The 23,865-nt window shown below is 36.2% G+C and overlaps 1 protein-coding gene across 1 annotated transcript in view; it reads left to right on the forward strand.

Moving 5' to 3' along the window:
* Window positions 1–23,563, forward strand: part of fbxo15 (F-box protein 15) — a 41,952-nt gene extending 18,389 nt beyond the window's left edge. Inside the window, exons 6-10 of the mRNA XM_028804441.2 lie at window positions 550–676; window positions 13,955–14,037; window positions 15,680–15,825; window positions 18,246–18,370; window positions 22,466–23,563. Of these exons, the coding sequence (XP_028660274.1) occupies window positions 550–676; window positions 13,955–14,037; window positions 15,680–15,825; window positions 18,246–18,370; window positions 22,466–22,732 (748 nt within the window). The 3' untranslated portion in view covers window positions 22,733–23,563. The remainder of the gene's footprint in view (window positions 1–549; window positions 677–13,954; window positions 14,038–15,679; window positions 15,826–18,245; window positions 18,371–22,465) is intronic.
* Window positions 23,564–23,865: the final 302 nt, after the last annotated feature.

A 23,865-nucleotide genomic window follows, 5' to 3' on the forward strand; every position in this document is an offset into this window, starting at 1 on the left:
TTTCAGTCTTAAACAGCTGAATTTGCTGTTTTTAATGGCTCCTTATTAGCAATAAGATGCAAAGGACAAAGGAGTCATCAGTTGTCCATCTAACTTGTTTCCATTTAGACCTGTTTGGAGTCCTCATTCACTATTTTGTTTAATAAAACACTTAAGAGGAAAATGAGACAGACTGAGAATGATCTGTTTTAGGCTTCAAAACATTTGGATGATATCCTTAGAAAGTAAAAAATCTGCAATGTAAGAACCTAATATTGAAGACTAACAAGTTATAAAATTCAATAAGGTCTGAGATTGGCCTGGATTGGTTTCCAATTATGCAATTAGGTTGGAATGAAAACCTGCAGCCACTGCTGCCCACCAGGACTGATACTGCCTACCCCTGGTTTGAAGGAACAGAACCTTGTGACATCATCTCAGAAGAAATCTATTTTATTTTTACACATTTTTTGTCTACTTGTATCTAAAAAAATGAAGATAATAAAGTTATCTATTTATTATTTTGTATTTATATAATTAACCCAAACCTTTATTTGGAATCCTTCTTAGATGTGGATGGCCATCATTGTTGTCAACATATGACTTAGCTGATCATAAATCAGCTGTAGTTATTGGATCCGATAAGCTGATTAAAGTAGTTCTTCTGCCTCCTGGACTACTTATTGGAGTATGGAAGGTATGTTAATATGGCAATGTTTTATGCAGTATGTATTCATTCTGTAGGATATTAAATAGACAAATACAAATGTTAATTAGTAGTTCAATTAAAGTGTTTTATTGTTAAAGAAAGATGAAGTGCTATTCTCCAAGCCCAAAAAAATGATGAGCTAAGTACCACCTGTACCATACCTGTTTTTAGTTTTCATGTTATTTTTTTAAACGTGGTGAAAATGCCTTTTGTACCCACTTGGTCCTTAGTTGTAAAATAGTTCTCAGTTTGTAGATTTTTTTTTTTTTTTACTTAAGATGATATTAACACTTTATTTATTTATGCTGATGTTCAGGATAGGGTGGTGCACCTCTAAAATGTGATGTGTTCTTGGGGTTCTAGCGTTCACACAAGTATTTAAAACATTAATATGTAGATTCAGTGGGATGTGATTACCTTGATTAGAGTTTCTTATCCCGACTCCCTGGACATTATTAAGGTGCTTGTTTAATTCTTAAGTTGTGTTTGTCAGTGTTTGCAACAGCATGCCGTTAAGCAAAAGTTCATTCCAGTGAGGATGGAATGCACATATTTTGATAATGCAAGTAATTCCATTATTTGACTTGGGTGACAATGTAGTAAAATAGTAAAACAAATAATTTAAAAAATTAAAGGACATTGAATAATACTTGGAAGTGCAGTTAGCATGGTGCTTCTTGGAACAATATTTGAAAATGTTTCCAAAAAGGATGCAGGTCTGTACTTATAACCATACCCATATGTGAACTATTAATTTCAAGGTAAACTGAAATCTGTTTGAAAAAATTGCGTAGCAGTTAACTGAAAGTTCATATAAACTGGGATAGATATGCATAAAATGTATTTTTGTATTCAAAGTATTCGATACTTTTTGATTGGATGCTTCTTTTATGTCTGACAAAACCTGGAGAAATCTGTTTATTAATTTAAATTTTGGTATTATCTACTATTTACATATGTTTGAAGCAATTACATTTTATTTAATTACTTGGTTGTTTCTTTTTAAATGTCCTTACTAAAGAACTGCAATATAAAAAAATATTTTGCCATTTTATTTTATTCTTACCCTGTAATTTCCCCCAGATAAAATGTCAGGAATTATTGTGAGAACAGAAAACTATTTTATTACAACTTCTTTATAGAATTGCAAATGACTGTCTTGTTTTTCACATCCACCTGAGGCTAAGCATGTTTGGGCCCAGCCAGTACTTGGACAGGAGACCAACCAGGAAAGGTGAGGCCATCAGGGGGCGCTGACCCTGTGGTCTGAACATGGATCCCAATGCCCTAGTGCAGTGATGGGGACACTGTGCTGTAATGATGGCACTGTCCTTCAGATAAAACTTAAAATCAAGGTCCTGATTCTCTGTGGTCATAAAAGATCCCTAGGCACCCTTCATAAAGAGCAGGGTGAATCCCAATGTCCTGGCTAAATTGCTCTCCACAGCCTAGTCATTCTGGCCCTCTAATCATTCCCTGCCTCTAACTGACTATCTTTCACCCCTTTGCCACTTAAAAGCTCATGTGTGGCGAGTGTACTGGTGCAAATTTGCTGCCATTGCATCATCCAGACCGATGCCGCACATTAGTTGTGGTTGAAGTGACTCCCCCACTCACTATAAGAGCGCTTTGAGTAGTGAGAAAAGTGCTACGTAAATGTAAAGATTATTATTATTTATAGTTACAGTATCTTGCTATAAGCATTAACTCACATAATATAAAAACTGTAGAATTAAAGTACTCCAATGAATTAAACAACAAACCAAAATCTTACAAACCCTAGTAAGAAGATTCGTGTAAACATTTCTTCAGCGCTTTTAGGGAAAACCAGAAATGTGTCTTTCCTTCGAAGGAACTCATCCTCTCTGTTTTTTTTTAAAAAAAATGTTTATCAAGAAATACATTTTTGCTAATGATACAAAAGAGAATACTGAATTTGGGGATTCCAGTGATCCTTTCATCCCATCGAATGAGGCACTTTTAAGAGTTTAAAACATCCCTAAAATCAGGAAATATGTTAAATCTATTACTGCCCTATATTTATGTCCCATTTTCCCTTGCACCGCAAAAACTTTTTTATCTCGTTTATTTTATCCTTGGACACACTTACACATACAGTATGAGCCAAGCATTTTGTATAATAATTACAAAAATATATCCACTCATCAACAAAAACACTATTTCCTGTTACCTAAAAAGCTGAAATTTGGAAGGATGGTATCCTTAGTGGTACCCTCTAAGAAAGGAAATTTCAATATAACAATATGGTGTAGGGGGGTGAAAAACCTCCCACAATAGAAAAGCTACATACACCAAAATCTTGAAAATGCCATGACAGATTTGATTGTTTGGTGAAGTTTAGTAATGATGTATTAAAAAAAAAAAAATTAGCAAACACTTTTTTTTGTTTTACTCTTTGTCATTAATAATGCTCTTGGAAGTGGGATGTTCTAATGCATAACATCCCCCATTTCACCACAGCACTGACAGATCTCACAGAGAAATGGGACATGCCAGTTTATGAAAATAAAGCCATCTGCAGAATTGAAAGGAGCAAAGTTTATTGGAACTCAAAACAGATGTGCTTAGCAAGTTAGGCGTGGTGGCTGTGAGTGTAATTTAACACAACTGATCCAGTAACAATGATATTTAATAAGCATTACCCCCAACCCCCTTCATCTTACCTGCAATTATATGTGAAGTATAGACTGCAATTTCTATCAGCCGGTGTGCTACTCCAGATGATTTCATCAGTACTCACAAAGTTTAAGTAAGAACATCAATAAAAGCACCATGTTATTAAAGGTAACAACTGCTGCTTGTGTTTTTTTTCCTATCCTTTGATTGTCTCACTGGATTTCAGCATTTATCTTAGATTAGTGTTTCTCAACCTTTGTGGCCTTGGAACCTAGTTTTACCTATTAGGTTTCTTGATGACATACCAACAGCATCTGAAGAGAAGTGGGTTTTCCCCTTCATGAATCAAACACAATTCAATGAGCGACAGGTGCTCCTTCGTTAAGCAGTTAGAAATGGGGTAAATATCATGCTGCATTGCTGATTGCTTGTAGTGTACAAGTGCATGTCACATGTGACAATAAATCTGAGAGAAACTGATTACATCTTGTTTTTTTTTTTTTTTTTTAACCTGTGCATAGTCTTACATTTTTGAAAAAGCCAACACTGTTGTCCACCCGCACAATGTTATTAGGTTCATAATACCAATCGGCAATCTGTGCTATATGAATAGGGAAAGCCAATGGAGCCAAGCCGCAATTGATCAGAATTTAGCTCGATTATTTTCTGTAGCTGATGGAAATGCTGTTTTTCAGAATGTGATAAGAGAACAGGACAGTGCTTTTGAGTAAGTAAAAGTAATAAAGAACATTTGTATTTTCCTTTCTTGGTAGAAATTAATCCAAATCCACTGTTTACTAAGTACTACTTTTAGGCTTTAATGTTAATGGAGAGTTGAGATCTTTAGCACTTTTTAGCTTTGAATGAATCAACTTGGACGGCACGGTGGCGCAGTGGTAGCGCTGCTGCCTCACAGTTAGGAGACCCGGGTTCGCTTCCCGGGTCCACCCTGCATGGAGTTTGCATGTTCTCCCCGTGTCTGCGTGGGTTTCCTCTGGGCGCTCCGGTTTCCTCCCACAATCCAAAGACATGCAGGTTAGGTGGATTGGTGATTCTAAATTGGCCCTAGTGTATGCTTGGTGTGTGGGTGTGTTTGTGTGTGTCCTGCGGTGGGTTGGCACCCTGCCCGGGATTGGTTCCCTGCCTTGTGCCCTGTGTTGGCTGGGATTGGCTCCAGCAGACCCCCGTGACCCTGTGTTCGGATTCAGCGGGTTGGAAAATGGATGGATGGATGGATGAATCAACTTTAAATCACCTTTGCAGCATTACTGAATACCACTTTAATGCAGAGTTGTGCTGCAATCTTTTGCACACCTGCACCACGAAGGACTGTATGTAGCATGTTCAATAATAAGCAACTCAAGTGAACTAATGATATGACCCACTGGTTCCAGGGGTATTATTGTTAAGGGTAAATTTCATACAAACATTAGGAAGTTTTTCTTTATACAAAGAATGACGGACACTTGGAATAAGCTACCAAGTAGTGTGGTAGACAGTAAGACTTTAGGGACTTTCAAAACTCGATTTGATGTTTTTTTTTTTTTTTTGGAAGAAATAAGTGGATAGGACTGGTGAGCTTTGCTGGGCTGAATGGCCTGTTTTCGTGTAGATTGTTCAAATGTTCTAATGGTTAAAAAAAAGAAAAAAACTGTAAACAGAAAAGTACTTTGTTATATACTGTATAGTACTTCTGATGCATTTGATTAACCAATGCCACGATAAGTGAGGCTCGTTGACTTTGAACATTTCTTAGATGAAGCCAGGTTACACAGCTAGTACAGTATTAAAAATGTGAAGTGTGGCATAACTGGAAATATGTGTGTAGCCTAGGCCTAGGAAAGTTAACACTTTAATTTTTGCGATTAATGTGACCAGTTTAATGCGTTAAAACATATTGTCGCATTCAGGACAGGCAACAAGGAGATACCCTCAGGCAGTGCCTTAGTCAGGGTGGCATTTTCATATATATAATTTAAATTATGAAACGATAATAAGTTAAGTGTGAACCTAAAGAATTGCAAACACAAACAGCACCATATTTATTTACTACCTCTAAAAATTTTGAGAAAAATATTTTTCATTTTGTGTTTCTGCTAGAAGATTGAATCAGTGTCAGAAGCAACTCACATGCCCACTGTCCTTCAGCTCTGCAAGAGTCTCTGGCGAACGCACACCCAGGCAGATGAACCCCCAACATGTCTCCTCGCTGCTAAAGTGCTCTCTCTGAGTGCTGTGTCTGCAAAACAGCGATCGTGGACCTGCTTCTTGAGGTAGTCCTGTCCTCCTTAGACAGGTCTCAACCACCTGAGGATCATGTCTCTCTCAGGTCAGGACCCAGAGGCACCACAGTATTAACTGTTCATCACCATCAATGACTTGATTATGCACTACACAAGTTTATGTATGCCCATTTAGGAGATGCTTATACTTTCAGTTAAATCAGTCTTTAGCAGCGCATTCAAACTCAACAGTCGTTTCGATCGTTTAGTTTTACTTTGACATGTCTGTGTTTTATATGCTATGCCAATTTTAGAATTAGTATTGTTCTTGCTGGATTATTGTCTACAGTATGCTGTTACCTACGATTTCTCCACATTAGTACCCTGCCACGTTTATGATGGGTCGGAGCCCATGCACATTGCATTTTACAGGGATATCTACTGATTGTTTCATTTTGTAAAATGTTGTTAATTCCTGGAATCTGTTTAAGGTGTTAGTCATAATGTCTGTTAAAAGTTTTGTAAGTATTCACCATGTGCGCTTAGTTGATAAAGGGCAGCACCTTTTACCATGCAGACCAGTTTGAAACTAACAATTTATTTAGAGATGTGGGATGAAAGAAAAAGACGTTTCATTTTTCCTTCAATTTCTTATTATACATTTGTATTGTTTTCTATTTTTTGTTTTTATTGCCTTAAAGCTAATATTTTCAATAGTAATTTAAAATAGTAATAGTATTTATTTTTTGGATATTCAGAGAATACACCATATCACAAAGACTGTATAGCATTATACAGGTATCGCCTCATGGCTATTAAAGATATTTGGAGGGTGTTTGGGGCGTGTAAGATGGGAGGCAAAATGTCTCCGGCAGCATTATTTCACCTGCCAGTTCTGGTTTCATCCATTATTTTCCACTTCCTGAGGCTACGCTACTTTTTCCCCATGACCTGAAGTTAATGCTCACGCTAATTATGGAGAAGGCTAAAGATACACTTTTGGGTGAAATTTTTTTTTACTTTAAAAAGTTACTGGATGGCTCTTTAGAAAAAAACAAAAATAATATGCAGGTTTTGCAAAGCCAAATTTAATTATCACGGAAGTCTTTAATCTTAAAAATATCACTTGAATGCAAAACACCCAGGTATTATTAATGAGGGATTATTATTAGGGATGCTCCACCAGTCTGCTGCAGTTTGAGACACGAGGTGGGCATTTAGCCAAACAAACAAATGATAAAGTAACAGATGCTTTAGCTAAAAACTGTCGCCCTGTTAACACCGTAGAAGATTAGGGACTGAGAGATGTCATTTGAGTTGAATCAGGTGATTCGTCATATAATCTACCCAGCAGGAGAACCATTATGTCAAGAATAGAGATTTTATATGACAATGAGAGGGCACTAATAATTAGCATGTTGGAGAAAGCAGAGCGTTGTCGCCATTATGGGAGATTATCGGACATCTGTAAGCAATAACAACTACCTGGGTGTTAGAACACACTTTAATGATGAAGAGTGGAATTTACAACAGTTTGCATTAGTGGTGAGTAAATCTACAGACCACCATTATGCAGTGGGATGTGGGCAACATTTCCAGGATGTTTCACAGGAATGGAAATTGGAAAAAAGTTAACCACAGTTTGCACAGACAATGCTCGTAATATAATGAAAGTCGCAAGATTACTCCCATATGAACACCTACCTTGTATTGCACACATTTTGCAAAGAATGGTTACTGTATCCCTGCATGGCAATGGATTTGATGGCATTTTGGCCAAATGTCACAAATTGTTGGTCATCAAATGACTGGGAATTAACACATCAAGTTATACATAAGCAAAAAGAGTAATCGCTCATTCAAGACATGATGACCAGGTGGAATTCAACACTGGATATGGTTAAGTGAATTCTGCAAAACAAGTCACCACTGACTGCCATACTAGATCAGCAAAGAAGCAGAGTAGCGATATTAACAGATCTTGAGTTATCTAAGCTACAGAAGTTAGAGGATCTCCGTGAACCTTGTGGGTAATTATTTCTTTCTCTCACTTTGTGCTTAATATCTGTATGTTCTGAGTGTGTGGTCTCTCTGCATTGGCATTTTCCACCTCTGTATGGGCAGTGCACCTGTGGAAAAGTAGTAAATTAACCAAATCTTAAAAATGGTATGCCTTCATAACTGATATATTACTGAACTTCTGGGAGAAGAGAAATACACCTCCTGTTCAGTGGTGTTGCCAGCATTGTGTCACATGTTAAGAGCCACGACGCACTCAGATGATGATTCACTTTACATTGTAAGGTTCAAAAAAACATTTACCGAAGACCTAACTCGATGAAAGGAAAACACCAACCTCAAATGACCCAAGACTGCCGCAGCTCTAGACCTCAGGTTCAAAGGCCTAAAGTGTCTCTTCAAAGCTGAATGGAGTGAGGTATGGGACTCCATAAGCAATGTAATGAACAAGGACATGCACACACAGCATCCATCTAGTGAGACAACAGGGGAACAGCCCCAAAGAAGAAGAAGATGATGATGAACATCCTGTTACTTTCATCTTCTGATTCAAATACAGATGCCGAAGTTGAATCTATACAAAAAAGTCTGGACAGATATAAATCAGAGCCCACACTTTAGATGGACGTGTGCCCTCTGCAGTAGTGGTCAAAAAGAAAAGAGTCTCATGCCAGGCTAGCACACATCACACACAAGTCCCTCTCATCACCTGCAACAGCAGTGCCTTGTGAAAGGTTATTCTCCCTTTCAGGACACATCATCCAGAAAAAGAGAGCTGCTTTGTCTTCTGTTAATATAAACAGACTGTTATGTCCAAGTAGCTGGCTTAGTTTAAAGGAGGAAAAATTGTTTAAAACTTCATTGTACACTTTTTTTTCTTATTGCAAAGACTGAGCTGTTGAGATATTAAACTGTTTCAAAAAATCAAATGGCATATTTAAACAGTTAAACACAAGATTTTGGTTTTTTTTTTTTGCCTCATTTTCTTATTGCCTTCTTTTCATCTTTCCTTTTAGGAAGGCCTTAAGGTTCAGTTTTCTGTTCATTGTTTAAGTTTAAACTTTGCCATTAAAATTTTTTAAATTCTTTTGTGTTGATTCTACATTATTTTTGTGATTCAGTGTACATTTACTTCATGATTTATGTACTTGTTTTATGATTACATGTTTTAATGTTAGATGCGATTAATTTTTTTTAATTGATTCTCAGCCCTAGTATAGTCTACAGCTCAATACTTAAAACTGTTTTACCATTGTCATTTACCATCGCCTACAAGATCTGGGATTTCGGGAAGTTCAAACTACTGTTGCAAAGATGAACTACCTAGGAGGCCTCATCACATGTGGACTGGCTGAATGTCTTTTTCCAAAGTGATCAGATCAAACATCTTACAGACAAGAGATTTACCTACTGCTACAGTTTTAACAGGACAGCAATCTTTTCTTTAATATCCACAAAACAAATGGGCTGGCCATAGACTTGAAAAAGCACAAACAGGCCAGACTCCCTTTATATCTGAGGAGATGGTTTGGAGAGGGTCAACAGCTTTAGATTTCTTGAAGCCACCATCAGTGTTGACCTGAAGTAAACAAAATGCCTTTATGGTATCATGAAGAAGACTTACCAAATGCCTTTATTTCCTCTAGTGCCTGATGGAAGCCTGAATATGTCAATCTGTCCTCATCAAATTCTCCTGGTTCACCGTGGAGTTCATACTCCATAGATGCATTACATCCTGGTGCGCCACTAATTCTGTTCAGCACAACCAAGCACTACACAGGGTGCTGAAGTTGGCTCAGAATATTCCTGGCATATAGTTACTTCTATTTAATATTTATATACTGCTTTAGCAAGGCAAGCTGAATTAAAGACGTCAGTCATCCTACAAAGGCATTTTTCTCCTTCCTCCATTCTGGACCACTAGCACTCACATCACTACAAGTAGGAATGTTTTTTATCCAACATTCATAAAGTTACTCAACATGCACTCATGCCAACTGTTCCATAATCATACCTAATGATCTTGTATGCAGTGCTTTATAAAAAAAGTGTTCAGTTTCTTGACAAGTTAACTAATTTTACTGAAAAACAAAACCAACATTAAATGTCTGTTCTGTGCGATATTATTAAGTAGTGATACTCAAAAATACCTTTAATGTGACAATGTTTTATGCTAGAAACAAATATAAAAAAAAGTCAAATACACCAATCAGGTACAACATTAAACCACTGACAGGTGAAGCAAATACCATTACTTACTGTGGTACAGTGCCACGAGTTAAGGGGTGGGATATATTGGGCAGCAAGTAAACAATCATTTATTAAAGATAACGTGTTGGATTCAGGAAAAATGTGCAAGTGTAAGGATCTGAATGAGTTTAAAAAAGCCAACTTGTAATGGCTGGATGAATGAGTTAATGCATTTCTAAAATGGCAGGTCATGTGAGGTGTTCCCATAATACAGTGGTTAGTATCTACTAAAAGTGGTCCAAGGAAGGGCAACTGGTGACAGGGTCATGGGTGCCCAAGGCCCATTGATGCACGTGGGGGCCGAAGTCTAGCCTGTCAGGTCCGATCCCACAGAAAAGCTACTGCGGCACAAAATTGCTAAAAAAACTTAATACTAGCCATGTGAGAAATGTTTCAGAATAGACAGTGCATTGCAACTTGCTGCTGAGCATGAGTACTTGGATGGAAGACCCATCTAGGAAAAGCTTGGGTTGCTGCTGGAAGAGGTGTTGGTCAGGCCAGCAGGCCAGTGGATCCCAATGCCCCAGTGCAGTAATGGGGACACTGTGTTGTAAAAATGGTACCGTCCTTCAGATGAGACTTAAAATCGAGATCCTGACTCTCTGTGTTCATAAAATATCCCTGGGCATCCTTGGTAAAAAGTAGGGTGTATCCCAATGTCTTGGCTTAACTGCCCACCACAGCCTAGTCATTCTGGTCCTCTAATCATCACCATCTCTAACTGGCTGTTTTTCTTTCACCACTTCAACACTTAATAGCTCATGTTTGGTGAGAATACTGATGCAATAATGGCAGCTGTCGCATCATCCTGATGTTACACATAAGTGGTGGTCAAAGTGCACACTGTTTACATAAGTATTCAGTCCCAAGAAGGCTTCTAAACTTAAAGCAGGCCTAGCCCTGAAACTCAACAGGCAGGCGCTGTCATCCTACATACATACAAAAAAAGGTCAAACTTACAAATTTGTTAAAAAAAAAAAAAAAAAAAAGAGAATCATTGAATAGCAAAACAATGTTCCTTAAAATAATAATATCGAAAAAGGTTTTCCGTCAAAGGGTTAATAAAATCCAGTCTATAATCTAAAAAATAAAAATTCATCAAAAATAGATCAGAAGTCCTTAACCAAATAATCAGAAAATAAAAAAGCAGAAATCAAAATTCAAATCAAAATTTCAAGATTGTGAGCTGTAATATTGTGGAAAATGCTTTTCTTTTTCCACTGACTCTAAACCTTAGGATCTTTGCTATGTGGGCGCATATACTCCACACTTCAGCACTTTCATCTGGACAGGATTATCAGGCAAAGTGTAACAACCAGGCAGTTTGGGCTTCAGCCACTCCTGAGTTAGGTACACTCTTGCTCATATAGTGCTGTTTCAGTCAAGTCAGTATAGAATGTCTGTTGTGATCATCTCCTCTCACCTGCACATGCCAATAATTAATCATGAGCTCTGAATTCCAAGGCGGGAAGCCTCGGGAAAAACAGCAATGAAGGTAAACTGTTCTTTTATTTAACATAAGCTAAGAATAATATTCGTCCTAGGTATGATGTTAATCTACATCCAGCCCTGCAAGCAGGTCCAAGTAGGATTGGCACTCCAGCCACCATAAAAAAACTCACATTTTTCAAGTGTGATGCTGAGGTGTCCCCCCACTACACTCGTGTCCCAGTCCAAGTGGTTCATCGTGTGGTCGGTGCAGCAACGCGTTATCAGCACATGTTCCCAACCTCTCCTCTAAGAGTAATATCATAAGCAGAAGCACTGCGTAATGTATACAACCTGGACTCTGGATGCTAGAGTAGTTTTAAGATGCTAATAATAATAATAATAATACATTTTATTTAAATATCACTTTTCCTTATTAAATCAAATCACATTTCATTTTGCCACGTACAAATTATCATATACCTACAGTATATGATGTAGTGAAATATGTACAATATGTAGTGAAATGCTTAGTTGCTCAACTTCAATAACAGTGCCTTTAAGAAGAATATGAAAGGACAATAATAACACATGACTTTATAAATATAAAAAATCATTAATAGAGTTATAAATAAGTGGTAGTGCTGCTGCCTCGCAGTTAGGAGACCTGGGTTCACTTCCCGGGTCCTCCCTGCGTGGAGTTTGCATGTTCTCCCCGTGTGTGAGTGGGTTTCCTCCCACAGTCCAAAGACATGCAGGTTAGGTGCATTGGTGATTCTAAAAATTGTCCCTAGTGTGTGCTGGGTGTGTTTGTGTGTGTCCTGCGGTGGGTTGGCACCCTGCTCGGGATTGGTTCCTGCCTTGTGCCCTGTGTTGGCTGGGATTGGCCCCAGCAGACCTCCGTGACCCTGTGTTTGGATTCAGCGGGTTGGCAAATGGATGGATGGATGGATAAATTATATTATGGATATAAAGAAGAGAAGCTAGTGCCATTGATGAAATCCTAGCTAAACCATGATACGCAGTGTGTGTATTTTTCCATATAAAGATTTTTTTATACTTGTGAGTTTTCAGTTAAGAGATCATTTTACAGGATATACAATAAAGTATACAGTTTCAGTGAAGAGTAATAATCAATATTTACATATAAAGCTCTCATGGTAGCACAGCCTCATTTTTTCTATGTAGCCATTAATATCTCATCAGAGCCAATAGCACAGTGAACTAATCAGCTTTAGGTATATGATTACTGACTGCTAAGTTTGTGACTCTGTTTTTTCCTGAAGACACAGTTTTTCATTTTTGAAAACTGTCAGTGCTAAATGAATGCAGGAAAGGGTGAAGCTCTAGTATATATAGTATATTGTGAAGACTAAGTAAGAAAATCTTAGCTGTTTAGACCAGTGGTTCTTAAACTTTTTTTTTTTCTCGCAATCCTAAGTTTGCTTATTATGTGTCACTGCAACCTGAAATCCCCACGCAACAGCGGCCGATCATCTCACCATTACCCTGAACATAGTCCCTTGCTCTTGGAGACTCTTCAGTCTTTTTTCCCCTGGGAGAATCACCATCAAACATCGTTTTATCTCCCTTGTAGAATCGCCGCAGAACATCGTTTTTTCCCCCTTCAAGAATCACCGACTAACAAAGTTTTAGTCATTCAAGTGGCAACCTATCGTAAAGCTTTCTACAAACCGTTCACGACCCTTAATCATTTACTTCAATTGTAATTTACAACTCAGCTCAACCTAATTAGAGAGAGCTCTAATTTAGGAAACACTGGTTTAGACCTTCAGCCAGTGGCGTTATGTTCCAAAAAACAGCAGGCACACTGGAAATATGTGTGCCTACACAGTATTGTTAGCTGATCAGGTCAAACTAATAATTAACCTAGCACATACATGTTTAATTGAGACCTTGAAGACCTTTGAATAAATACCAAAATAAACTTTCTGCTTTGTCACCTAAGTATAGGTACTAGAACCCTTACATAGACAGTCCATGGCTCTGCATATTCTATACAAGAGACACTAGTGACGAAGTTGGGAAGCTATGTAATAGTGATAGTCACATGGTAAGCAAAGGAGCTACATAGATACTCATATGTGTCTGACTTTTGAAATAGAATTTGCTTCTTAGTTAACAACTTGGTCTCAAATAAGAAACATACACTATAAACCACAAATTGTCCTATGGCAGCCTTTGGTTATACCATTTTTGTAATCCCAGGCCTCCATACGTATGGTAGAGCACGTGATCACTAGAAGGCAACACAGGGTGTAAAAGATCTAACTAGAAGTCAAATCTAGAATAAAGTTTGAAGTTGGCCGGGCAATTTCAGGATTGTAAGTAAGGAAGTTGCCTCTTTTCTATATTCAGGAAGGCCATGTGGATATCTCTCTGCTTTATATTCTATTTATTGTGAGTCCTAATATAAAGACAGATTATAGGCACATTGTAGCATCAGTTTTAACTTACACTATGTTAAGGCCAATTTGATAAATTATATACTTTCTGACATGCTTTATTGAAGAATGTCAGTGTTTAAAATAACACTGTGATTCTATACAATATGTATAGTAAGAAGCATTTTCAGTTGGACAAGACAAGTAGCCAGCATTTACTTTCCTGACAGTGCAGGAGGTCTGAATGTGCATCAGTCAGTTGAGAAACATGGCTATAAAATTCTCTCCTTATTTTTTTCTTTCAGGACAGCTCTGCAGTAGCTTTTTTCATGGCCTCCCTTCATTTTCACAAATTGATTGAAAAATGTACCCTTGGGACTTTATCTTGGTATGATCTTCTTGTTTTTGTTTCAAATATACAGCTTTATGCTTGTTGATTAGGCTTAGTTGACTAAAAAAAAGTTATACATTGGTTAAAAAATTCTAATCCTATTACGTCTCCTGTATAATAATGCAGTCAGTGTCAGTGTAGACCAACAGGACTTAGATTCCTGGAATGTAAGGATGTGAAGACAAAGTGAGAGTTGAATTAATTAGAGCACTATAGTTGTTAGGTAGAATGCCTAGAGGGGGCTCGGTGGTCTTGTGGCCTCTGAACCCCTGCAGATTTTATTTTTTTCTCCAGCCGTCTGGAGTTTTTTATTGTTTTTTCTGTCCTCCCTAGCCATCGGACCTTACTTTTATTCTATGTTAATTAGTGTTCCCTAATTTTTATTATTTATTTTGTCTTTTTTCTCATCATGTAAAGCACTTTGAGCTACATTGTTTGTATGAAAATGTGCTATATAAATAAATAAATGTTGTTGTTGTTTGTTTAGAATAAAATTGTAAAAATAATTGGAAGTTGATGATGTTCCATAATGCATAAAACCAAAATAAAATTCATAAAATGAAGGTGAATTGTTGTGTTTATAAGAATTAGTTTTTTAACACTTTGAAATCACTTTATTTTTTTAACTGGCACCTCCTGACTCACCAGTACAAGAAAACCCCCACATGTGACATGCCATTTGATTCATCCTGATGTCTAGTTACACAAGACATCAAACTTTTTGGGGTTCCCCCCTATTTTTAGTCTCTCTAGACCCAAAACACCCTGATTTTTGGGCCATATTTTGTGCAAAAATTATACACTTACGATAAACCAATAGGTGTCTTCAGCAAAAATGATCAGAAGGACTTGAAGCAATGCATGTTACATGAACCAACCCCAGAGGTTCATTCACCTCCTAACGGGACACAAGGTGTCAAAGTTACTCCTTTTCAAAAAAATGTAAAAAATAACAGGGATCGATAGCATGTGGAGTGTCATTTAATGCTATTTTGAGTTTGCTGATCACGAATATAATATTTTGGATTCTTTATTAAAGGTCTCAGTCCTGTATGAGCTACTCCCAGAAGGTTAAAAATAACAAATTTTAGAGTTATTTCATATTGGGGTATGATTTTAGACTATTTCAAGATCAGTGATTATGAATAATACAGTGTTCATTTTTTATTTTGATCCTTTGCTAGAAATCATGCCCTCTATGGACCTCTAGCAGAGGATGAAGAATGACAAACATCTATTACAATTTTAGACTTTAAACATTTAAAATGAAGCACATACTTTAATATTCCAAATATGTGGAGCAATATGTACTTTGAGTTCATGAAGTAAATGATTACATTGTTTTATTAACACCCCAAATTCAGATGGCTTATGCTAACTTGGAATGTTTCATTTTTCTTTTAGAATTTAGAAGTTTTTGAATCCTCATTTTACTATAAAAGTTCATTGTATGATATTAGCTGAACTTGATATTAATATGATCTGCTAAATACTGTATTTTTAGAGTACTAATTTAATAAGGGCAGGCAATCAGTTCGAAAATAATGCACCTTATGCAAAATTGCCTGTCTTAATATTTTATAAGTCATCTATTTATTCATGTATTTGTTGCAAATTCATTTTGTTTTGTCATCTTAAGTCCCTACACAGAGCCAATGAAACCACCAGTCTATGATGATATTGATCCAGAGAATGGACTCCATGGGTACAAGCTTCACTTTGAGCTTCACGATTCTAGAAAACAGTTTATTTCTGGCTGCTTCTACCAGTTATTCTGCAGAAAAAGTAAGAAAATCGCTAAAGTTTTTCCTCCCCACTCAAAAGAAAAACAGGTTATAAACAACAGGCAGATTCAAATTTATTTTTGCCATTTATTAAACTACCTTAGACGGCTGCACAGTTTGTCAGACTCATATTTAATCTAACTTGGTTTATTCTTGCAAGAAGATTTCTAGATACAGGCTTATAGCACTTAAAAATAATACAGCTATAATCATGGGTCTTAACTCATCATAAGCATGGAATTGGGGTACAGCATACATAATAATCCAACAACAGCAACAATAATAGTAGTAATAATTCTCAAACTGGCATAGCTTGCAAAACATATAAGCCACAAAATAAAATTAAATGATCAACACTGCATCAGTACTGCAACTTTGGGCATTGAATGAATTGCTAGAGGCTGATTTAATTCAAAGTATAAGCATCTCTAATTAAAATTTGATTACAGTAGATGCTTTTATTGATTTTTTTGCATACATTAGTCATGAAAGGTAAGCAGGAATTGTGTAAATTTTAAAGATAATCATTATATTTGGATATCATTGAATTTTATGATTATATTAGTCTAGTTTACTTATTTCTGGAACCTAAATTTCATTTAATTTTGATTTGTGGAGGAGCATGATAAGAGTATGAATGTACTGTCACCATCACTGCAAACCATGTTTTAAGTTGGCATGTGAAAGTAGTGTATACTCCCGTTGAAGGGTAACTTTTCGTCACTGACAGAGCACAGGTTCCATCATTTTTCTAGAAAAATGTGAAATGCAAAAGAAAAAAATATATAGCCCATTTGCTACATGTTTTCTGAAATGTCACATCTCAAGCATACACTTCTTTGAGTTTTGCAGACAGATGTTGGCTTTTGCATCACACCCCTCCACATTTTGTTCCCACCAGTCCTGGCTCCTTTCTCGTGTCCACAGGTTTCTACGTATGGATCCAGCAGTGATAATTCCACTCAACATATCATTGCTCACTTACTGTTGTGAGCCTATGAATTTGCAGACGTCCTACACTGTAAACAATTTGAAGTTTGCATGTCACCAGTTAACGTGTAGATTGTATTCTTGGTTGTCTGTTGATGTTAGTATTGTGGAGGCAGTTGTCCCTTTGCTACCACCGTAGACAGTGCTTATGGCTATAATACATTATCTATAAACTACAAATCCTTACAACATTTACTTATTGCATAAACACACATTTTCAGAGTAAACAGTAAAACTGAAGTGATCCTCAATGATTACACATAAACAAATTTGGAGCAAAATAAAATCTCACTAACATAAGAACTTAGATGTGGGCAACTCACAATGGAGAAAAGAATAATAAAACTCCTGGTGAAAATCAGCTTGCACGGCAGTTTATAACCGGTAAAGCCAAAGGTGTTTTCATTTTGATCAACAAACTAACAAACATAGTTCTAATATGAACATTCTAATCATCAGGTTTACTCACAATATGCTAGACAAAGGTAGGGTCTGACTTTAAATATGAAGACCAATGGTGTATCTTTAACACCAACATGCAGATCATTAATCAAAAAATGACTCAGGCGCCGCCGAGAGTGGCAGCCTTTGCAGCAGTTCCGTGTACGACTTTATTTTTCTACCATTTATTTCTCTCTTTTTTATTATTTTTTATTGATCACTCCTATCACTTTCTTTTATGTGGATTCATCCCTGGACACTGTTACTTTTACAACGTGGACATAGATTTTTATACGCCGAGACTCGTCTATTATAGTTCTTTTTATGTGAATTTCCCCTTGGGATTAATAAAGTATCTATCTATCTATCTATCTATCTATAGATAGATAGATAGATAGATACTTTATTAATCCCAATCTTCACATAAAAAGAACTATAATAGACGAGTCTCTGCATATAAAAATCCATTCACATACTCCAGCAGCAGCATACTGATAAAGAACAATATTAAATTAAAGAGTGATAACAATGCCGATACAGACAGTATTGTATATTACCTTATGTATTACCTTATTATATTACCTTATTAATGTATATTACCATAGTTTTCTAGTTAAAACAGTCTTTGCAGCTTTTCAAACAGAAGTATTTTATACTAGAAAAATAATATAATAAACATGCTTTGCTTTGGTGAGTTTCAGCATCATAATATCGGTGCAGGTTCAACCAATGCTAATGTATATCTAGAGACCAAATATCAGCCTGATGTATTGCCAACTGGTATTATCAGTGGGGCTCAACTTTTAATTGCAGTTATCATATAAGAAATAATAATAGTGATATGTTTTATTTATATAGTACATTTCCCATGCTCAACCTTATGTGCAATTAAATACCTATAATTTAAACTTGTTTACTCAAGTTTGTAACACAATGAAGGATGGATAATGGGACTATTTCCTTATTTCTCTTTTTTTTTTTCCCTACAAGATAACATCCAGAATGGCTTCCTGAGGGTTTCTGTTATTGACATTAAAGACCTGTCTCAGCACATTGCAGTTTCTGGGAGAGTTGGAATAAAATGGAACACAGAAGCATTAAAAAGTGTTATACAAGTGAGTTGTTTATGTCCCAAGCATCCTGTAAACCTTTTACTCACTTTGTTTTTTCTGTGTATAACAGCAACTTGAAATTGTAGTGAAATGTATCATTGAAAACTATCTATTCTTTTCATTGTGTGGAAATTCAAATATTGCCTCAAAAAGTCTATCATTTTCAAAGGAAGCTTTTAAGGACTTGATAGTAAATCTTAGACTGAAGACTCCATTGGAGTGAGTGTAGGAATGTATGTTGCAATGCCCTTCAGTTGTTTTGTTCTTGAGAAGGTGGGCCTATCCTGGTAGCATTGGGCACAGTTAACACATTAATTGCCAACTGCATGTTGGAAGAATTTTCTGTTCCATTTGTCAACTACCATTTAACTCAGATGTTAAAGAAAGTACATTTTTATTTTGAGTTTTGCTCAGTAACAACACATTTAATTAGTATATTAAACAATACATTTAATTACTGTAGTATGTTAAAATAACACCCTGATTTTACATTGAGACTGAAAGAAGAAGATCAGGTATATATTTACCTATTGTCACTGTGGTAGTTAATGTGTTAAGTCAAAAATATTCAATAGGTACCAGTTCATCACAGGGACAACTCACACACAACCTTACCCAGACAAGTGGGAGGAGGGTGGGAAGGAAGGGGCATGCAGTCTCATAAGGAGAACAAACTTGCGCTGTATTTTTTCTTTTTGCTCCATTTATAAAATCACATTGATTTCAAGGTTCCATATCCGTAAAATATATTATAATACACCTTATTCAAATCAGATCAGATGCTCCCTTCCCAATAACCACTTAAAAGAGATACACTGAAATATCCCAAAGGTTACAAGATGTTTTGCTTAGTTAATAGGTGACATTACTGATGAATCCCTGCTAAAAACCTTGCAAACTGAATTCATTCTTTTCTAATTTCTGTAAAATAGGACATTCTTCCACGCTTGTATAATGGTAGGTGGGTGAGGAGTCAACCATGTGAGCAAAAATAAGGCAGAATATGTTATCATTACAGTGAGTTACCACAACAGATTGCTCACTAAGCAGTAGAGTAATTTGGGGTGTTATTCCAAATAGAGCTATTAGATTATGTGATACTTTAGAAAAGATTTTATTCAAAGTCAAAGTGAACTTTATTGTCATCTCAACCATAAACAAGTACACAGATAGATGAAATTGCGAAGCTCAGGGTCCACAGTGTAACAATATGGTTTGCAAATAATAAATTAAATAAGGTCTAAGCAGGAAACATTCACAAAATTTGGTCCAGTCAAGCAGATGACATCTTTTACAAGTACGTTCTTGACAAAGATTAATTTTGAACATTTTTGGAGTCAAGAGAATTATGTGGGAACCCTCAACCTAAACCCCCAGTCCTTGATGTATGATATGACTAACACCACGCTAAAAACTTCATGGGGGAAAATAACTCTTTGATTTACATCTTCATTATTGTGAGGTATAGGTGCGATATTTACAACTTCACCTATCGGTTACAAATGTTCTACTGTCAGCACTCCCTCAAAACATCTATGTTTTTTTCCATCCATTGTTTATGCATTTTTGTGACATGTTTTTGTGGGATGGGGTGCACCAATGGCGAAACTTTGCCTAAGGCTCCATGTGGGTTTCTACTGACACTGGCCTAGGGAAACCAAACGAATCATCCATAGAAGGTTCCATAAAGAACCTTTAGTTATTTACTGTAGATGTAGCAGGTTCCATAAATAGCCACAAGCAGATGATAATAGATTAGTACAATACCAATTGGTTCATGATTTTAAATAGATTGGCTGTATAAAATACACAACCTAAGTTCAGATTTTCTTAATTTGTTAGTACTCTGCAGCCCATCACATATTAGGAACCTTTCCAAAGCTTAAAGAGCCAAATCCACATGCAAAGAACCCCTCACAGAATGAAATGGTTCTTTGTTAACCAATTGTTTTACAAGCGACCACAGAATCATTTCAGATTCAATTTCTTTTAGAATGCAGGGAGTGTTTAGTCCACAAATTCAACTCCATGGCAAAGCATTTGTGTACAATTTTATTTCTGTCTGATTCCATACATAATGTATATATTTTTAGATTTTAAACTTATGTAATGCCATGTCCCCTTTTGTTTGAGATCCCTGAAGAGAGAATTATTCTATCTGTGGCCTCTTTGTTTTCCACATTAATATAGTTAGAATGGAGTCCGTTTTTTTAAAAAAAGGAAGACTGTATTCATATATATTGGAATGTGCTAAATGGATTTAGAATTTGCTTTAACAGTATTAATTCTTCAAGCTAATGGGGGGATGAAGATATGACTAAGTGATAAGCTCTTATTTAACACATTCTGTCAGGCTGCTAAAGTAAAATTTGAAAAGGTCTTTAAGTCATGTAATTATGATTCTTAGGTATGTGACCTGCTGTTAAGCAGTAAAATAAAACTGACTACACTTAAAATGACCTGCAGGTTTTGTTCATAGGAAATAATACAGTCATATTGAAATTAACATACAACTCTGACATTTTCTTTATCTTTTCCCTTACCGTTAGTAAAAACGGATGTAAAGAGTATACACAGCACGATGTTATCTGTATATAGAAGTATTCTTTGGTTAAGGCCTTCCCATACAATTCCCAAATTCCCCACACTGTTCTCTGACTTTTTATACCAGTGGTTGAAAGCTTATGTATAAACCAACTTCTCTTTTTAATTGGACTGCTAGAATAATTAAATTAAGCTGCTGTATCCCCTTTTCTGTATTTTCAGGTCAATGCATACAGTAGGTTACACAACTACATTTAGTAAGTTTGTATTAGAAAGTGTCATGCATGTACAATGATTTCAGAAAGTATTCAGACCTCTTCACCTTTTGCAAACTTTTTTGTGCTGTAGTATTAATGTGAAGTGGATACGTTTGCCATTTTCCCACATTAGTCTACACTCAATAACTCAAAATCCATCCATCCAACCCACTATATCCTGACTACAGGGTCACGGGGGTCTGCTGGAGCCAATCCCAGCCAACACAGGACGCAAGGCAGGAAACAAACCCCAGGCAGGGCGCCAGCCCACTGCAGCAACTCAAAATGACAAAGCGAAAACATGTTTTCAGAAAGGTTTGCAAATCTTATAAAAATCTGCAAATCTTCATATACATCGGCATCACGGTAGGGCATAACTTTCAGGAGGCTGCTCACAGGTGATTTAATTTCATAACTACATCACCATCATCAGCATCTGCTAAACTGGAGTGTTTATTGTTTTCTGCTTGTTGGATTTCTTTTGTATATGTACTGTTAGTCATTGTTGTCATTTTACCATAAATACAGACACAATAAGTACAATTGTGTAAAAAGTTACAATTCACTAAAGAGCTGCTGAGCTATGCACTTTGTCTAGGGAATGCCACACATCTTTGTCTCAGTTGCCAGTCTCACACATGTGATCTGATTGCACAGTGATCATTCTATCTTGTGTTTCTCACAACTTTTTGAATCATATTTAGTGCAATAAATTTGGAATATGCAGTAATCATGAGCCCAAAACATATGCTGATTTTTGCATTCATGGAGGTCCTGAAACCCTAAACCCTGTGAACTGAAAAGGATTGATATATTTCTAAATGTCTTTAAAACAAAAATGTCTGTGCTTTTCTGAATGCAGAATAACCTAAAATTAAAAAGAGCACCTAATTAAATTAGATCCTTTAGAGGTAAAATGACTCACATTTTGTAAAACTGGTTGGAACAAAACCTGACAACAACATTGGGCCCCCAGAAAAGAGTCTGAGAATCACTGGTTTACACAAATAGATGGCAAGAGGTTCAGTAATAATAAAAATTTTGTGATAATTATAAGGTTTAACAAATTCTGTCAATTGTTTTATTACAAGAACTCTGGCTTCTGGGTTGGCAGTAAGTGATTTATCCTTGCAATGGGAATATGATTTGAACCCAGGATGGTTGTCCAGTGAGACAGCAGTGCTAACCATGCCACATTTATGTGCCTATTTAATTCAACTGCTTATTATCATTTACGCATAAAGTACTTCATTTATAACCACAACTTGTACAACTTCATTATTGTGCTTTTTTTTAGGACTCCTGCTTTATGGATTTAACAGTTTTGGATGAAGCACAGAATCCATTTTGGTGTGTCAGCACACCTGTATCCTTAAAATCCTCTCATCAGTCCATCGCTTACGACTATGTAGGACAATATTATATTGTCAGTTTTCAGGATTCATGTGGAAAAGTTCAGATGGAACTAGTGTGGCTTGAGGAACAAGAGCAATTTTTTATCATAAACCTTGTTCTTTATATAAGTACAGAAAAAGTGAATATGCACTTTGGAACACAGTACTAAGTTTATATATTTTTTATTTTGCTTTGTTTAATAATGTCAAGGTCCTTCTCTACATACGCAGCTGATATTTATGTTGAACGTTGATTTAACTTGTCTTTGTAAAAACATTGAGAAAATCATTCATGATTTCAATTTAATATTAAGATTTCCGTGAAATGGATTGTTGATAAAAGCATTGCTTTTTGTTAAAAGTGCTTTTGTTATGTTGGTAATATGAGACTGAACACTTTAACTTAAAAAAAGGATGACTTGCCTATAACACATACATGTTCAGCTATTCATTTAATTGATTATGGTTTCTTCTTTTTCAATTTATAGAGTGTGTGTAGTAAACCAGTTAGGTTCAGTTTATATTCTACTTTGTTTTGCAGTATAAAATGTATACTGGAAAAATTAAGTTTTTATGTAAATGTACAATTTTTATTGAGAATGTTTTGCATTTGAAAGCAAGAAACATTGCAATAAAACATTTATTTGTTCATTTTGTTCTTATTAAATACATTGAGCATGCTCTATGTACTCTAACATGTCCATCCTATTTTGCATGCCCACGTCTAGGGTAGCATTCTGAACCGTTTAGAAGACTTCACCTTCTACTACAGAATGTTTGGTTTTTAATTTGTTGTTTATTTCATGCTAGTTTGAGTGGTGAACCTCATCTCCACAAAGCAGAGCATCCTCATCCTCCTCAAGCCTTTATTCAGCTTTATACAGCTGTCATTATTCAGCCACCACATGATGCTCTCCCTGTTTCCATCTAGAAACACAGTTAACAGACACTTTCATTATTAGCCATTCCATAACCCATCATTACTCAGTGCTGATCCTCCATCTTTCTTGCCATGAAGAGCTATAATTTATTTTAAAGACATACTGCCATGAAAATATTAATTAATGGGGAATGTCCCCAGATGACCACTTGCACTTGATGGATAAAACGTTAACTACGGTAGGTTCTTGGGATTGTATGTGCAGAAAGAAGTGCATATTACTGTATCGTATGAAAGGATGTTGAAGTAAGCCGGTGCACAAAAGAACCAGTTAGTGGTTTAGTGACACTGTTGCTGTGAAGGGCTGGAACCTGACAGGCAACAATTTTAAAATATCCTGTTGAATTTAATTTAAAAAAAAAA

Source organism: Erpetoichthys calabaricus, chromosome 6 (assembly GCF_900747795.2).
Source record: "Erpetoichthys calabaricus chromosome 6, fErpCal1.3, whole genome shotgun sequence".
Lineage (NCBI taxonomy): Eukaryota > Metazoa > Chordata > Cladistia > Polypteriformes > Polypteridae > Erpetoichthys > Erpetoichthys calabaricus.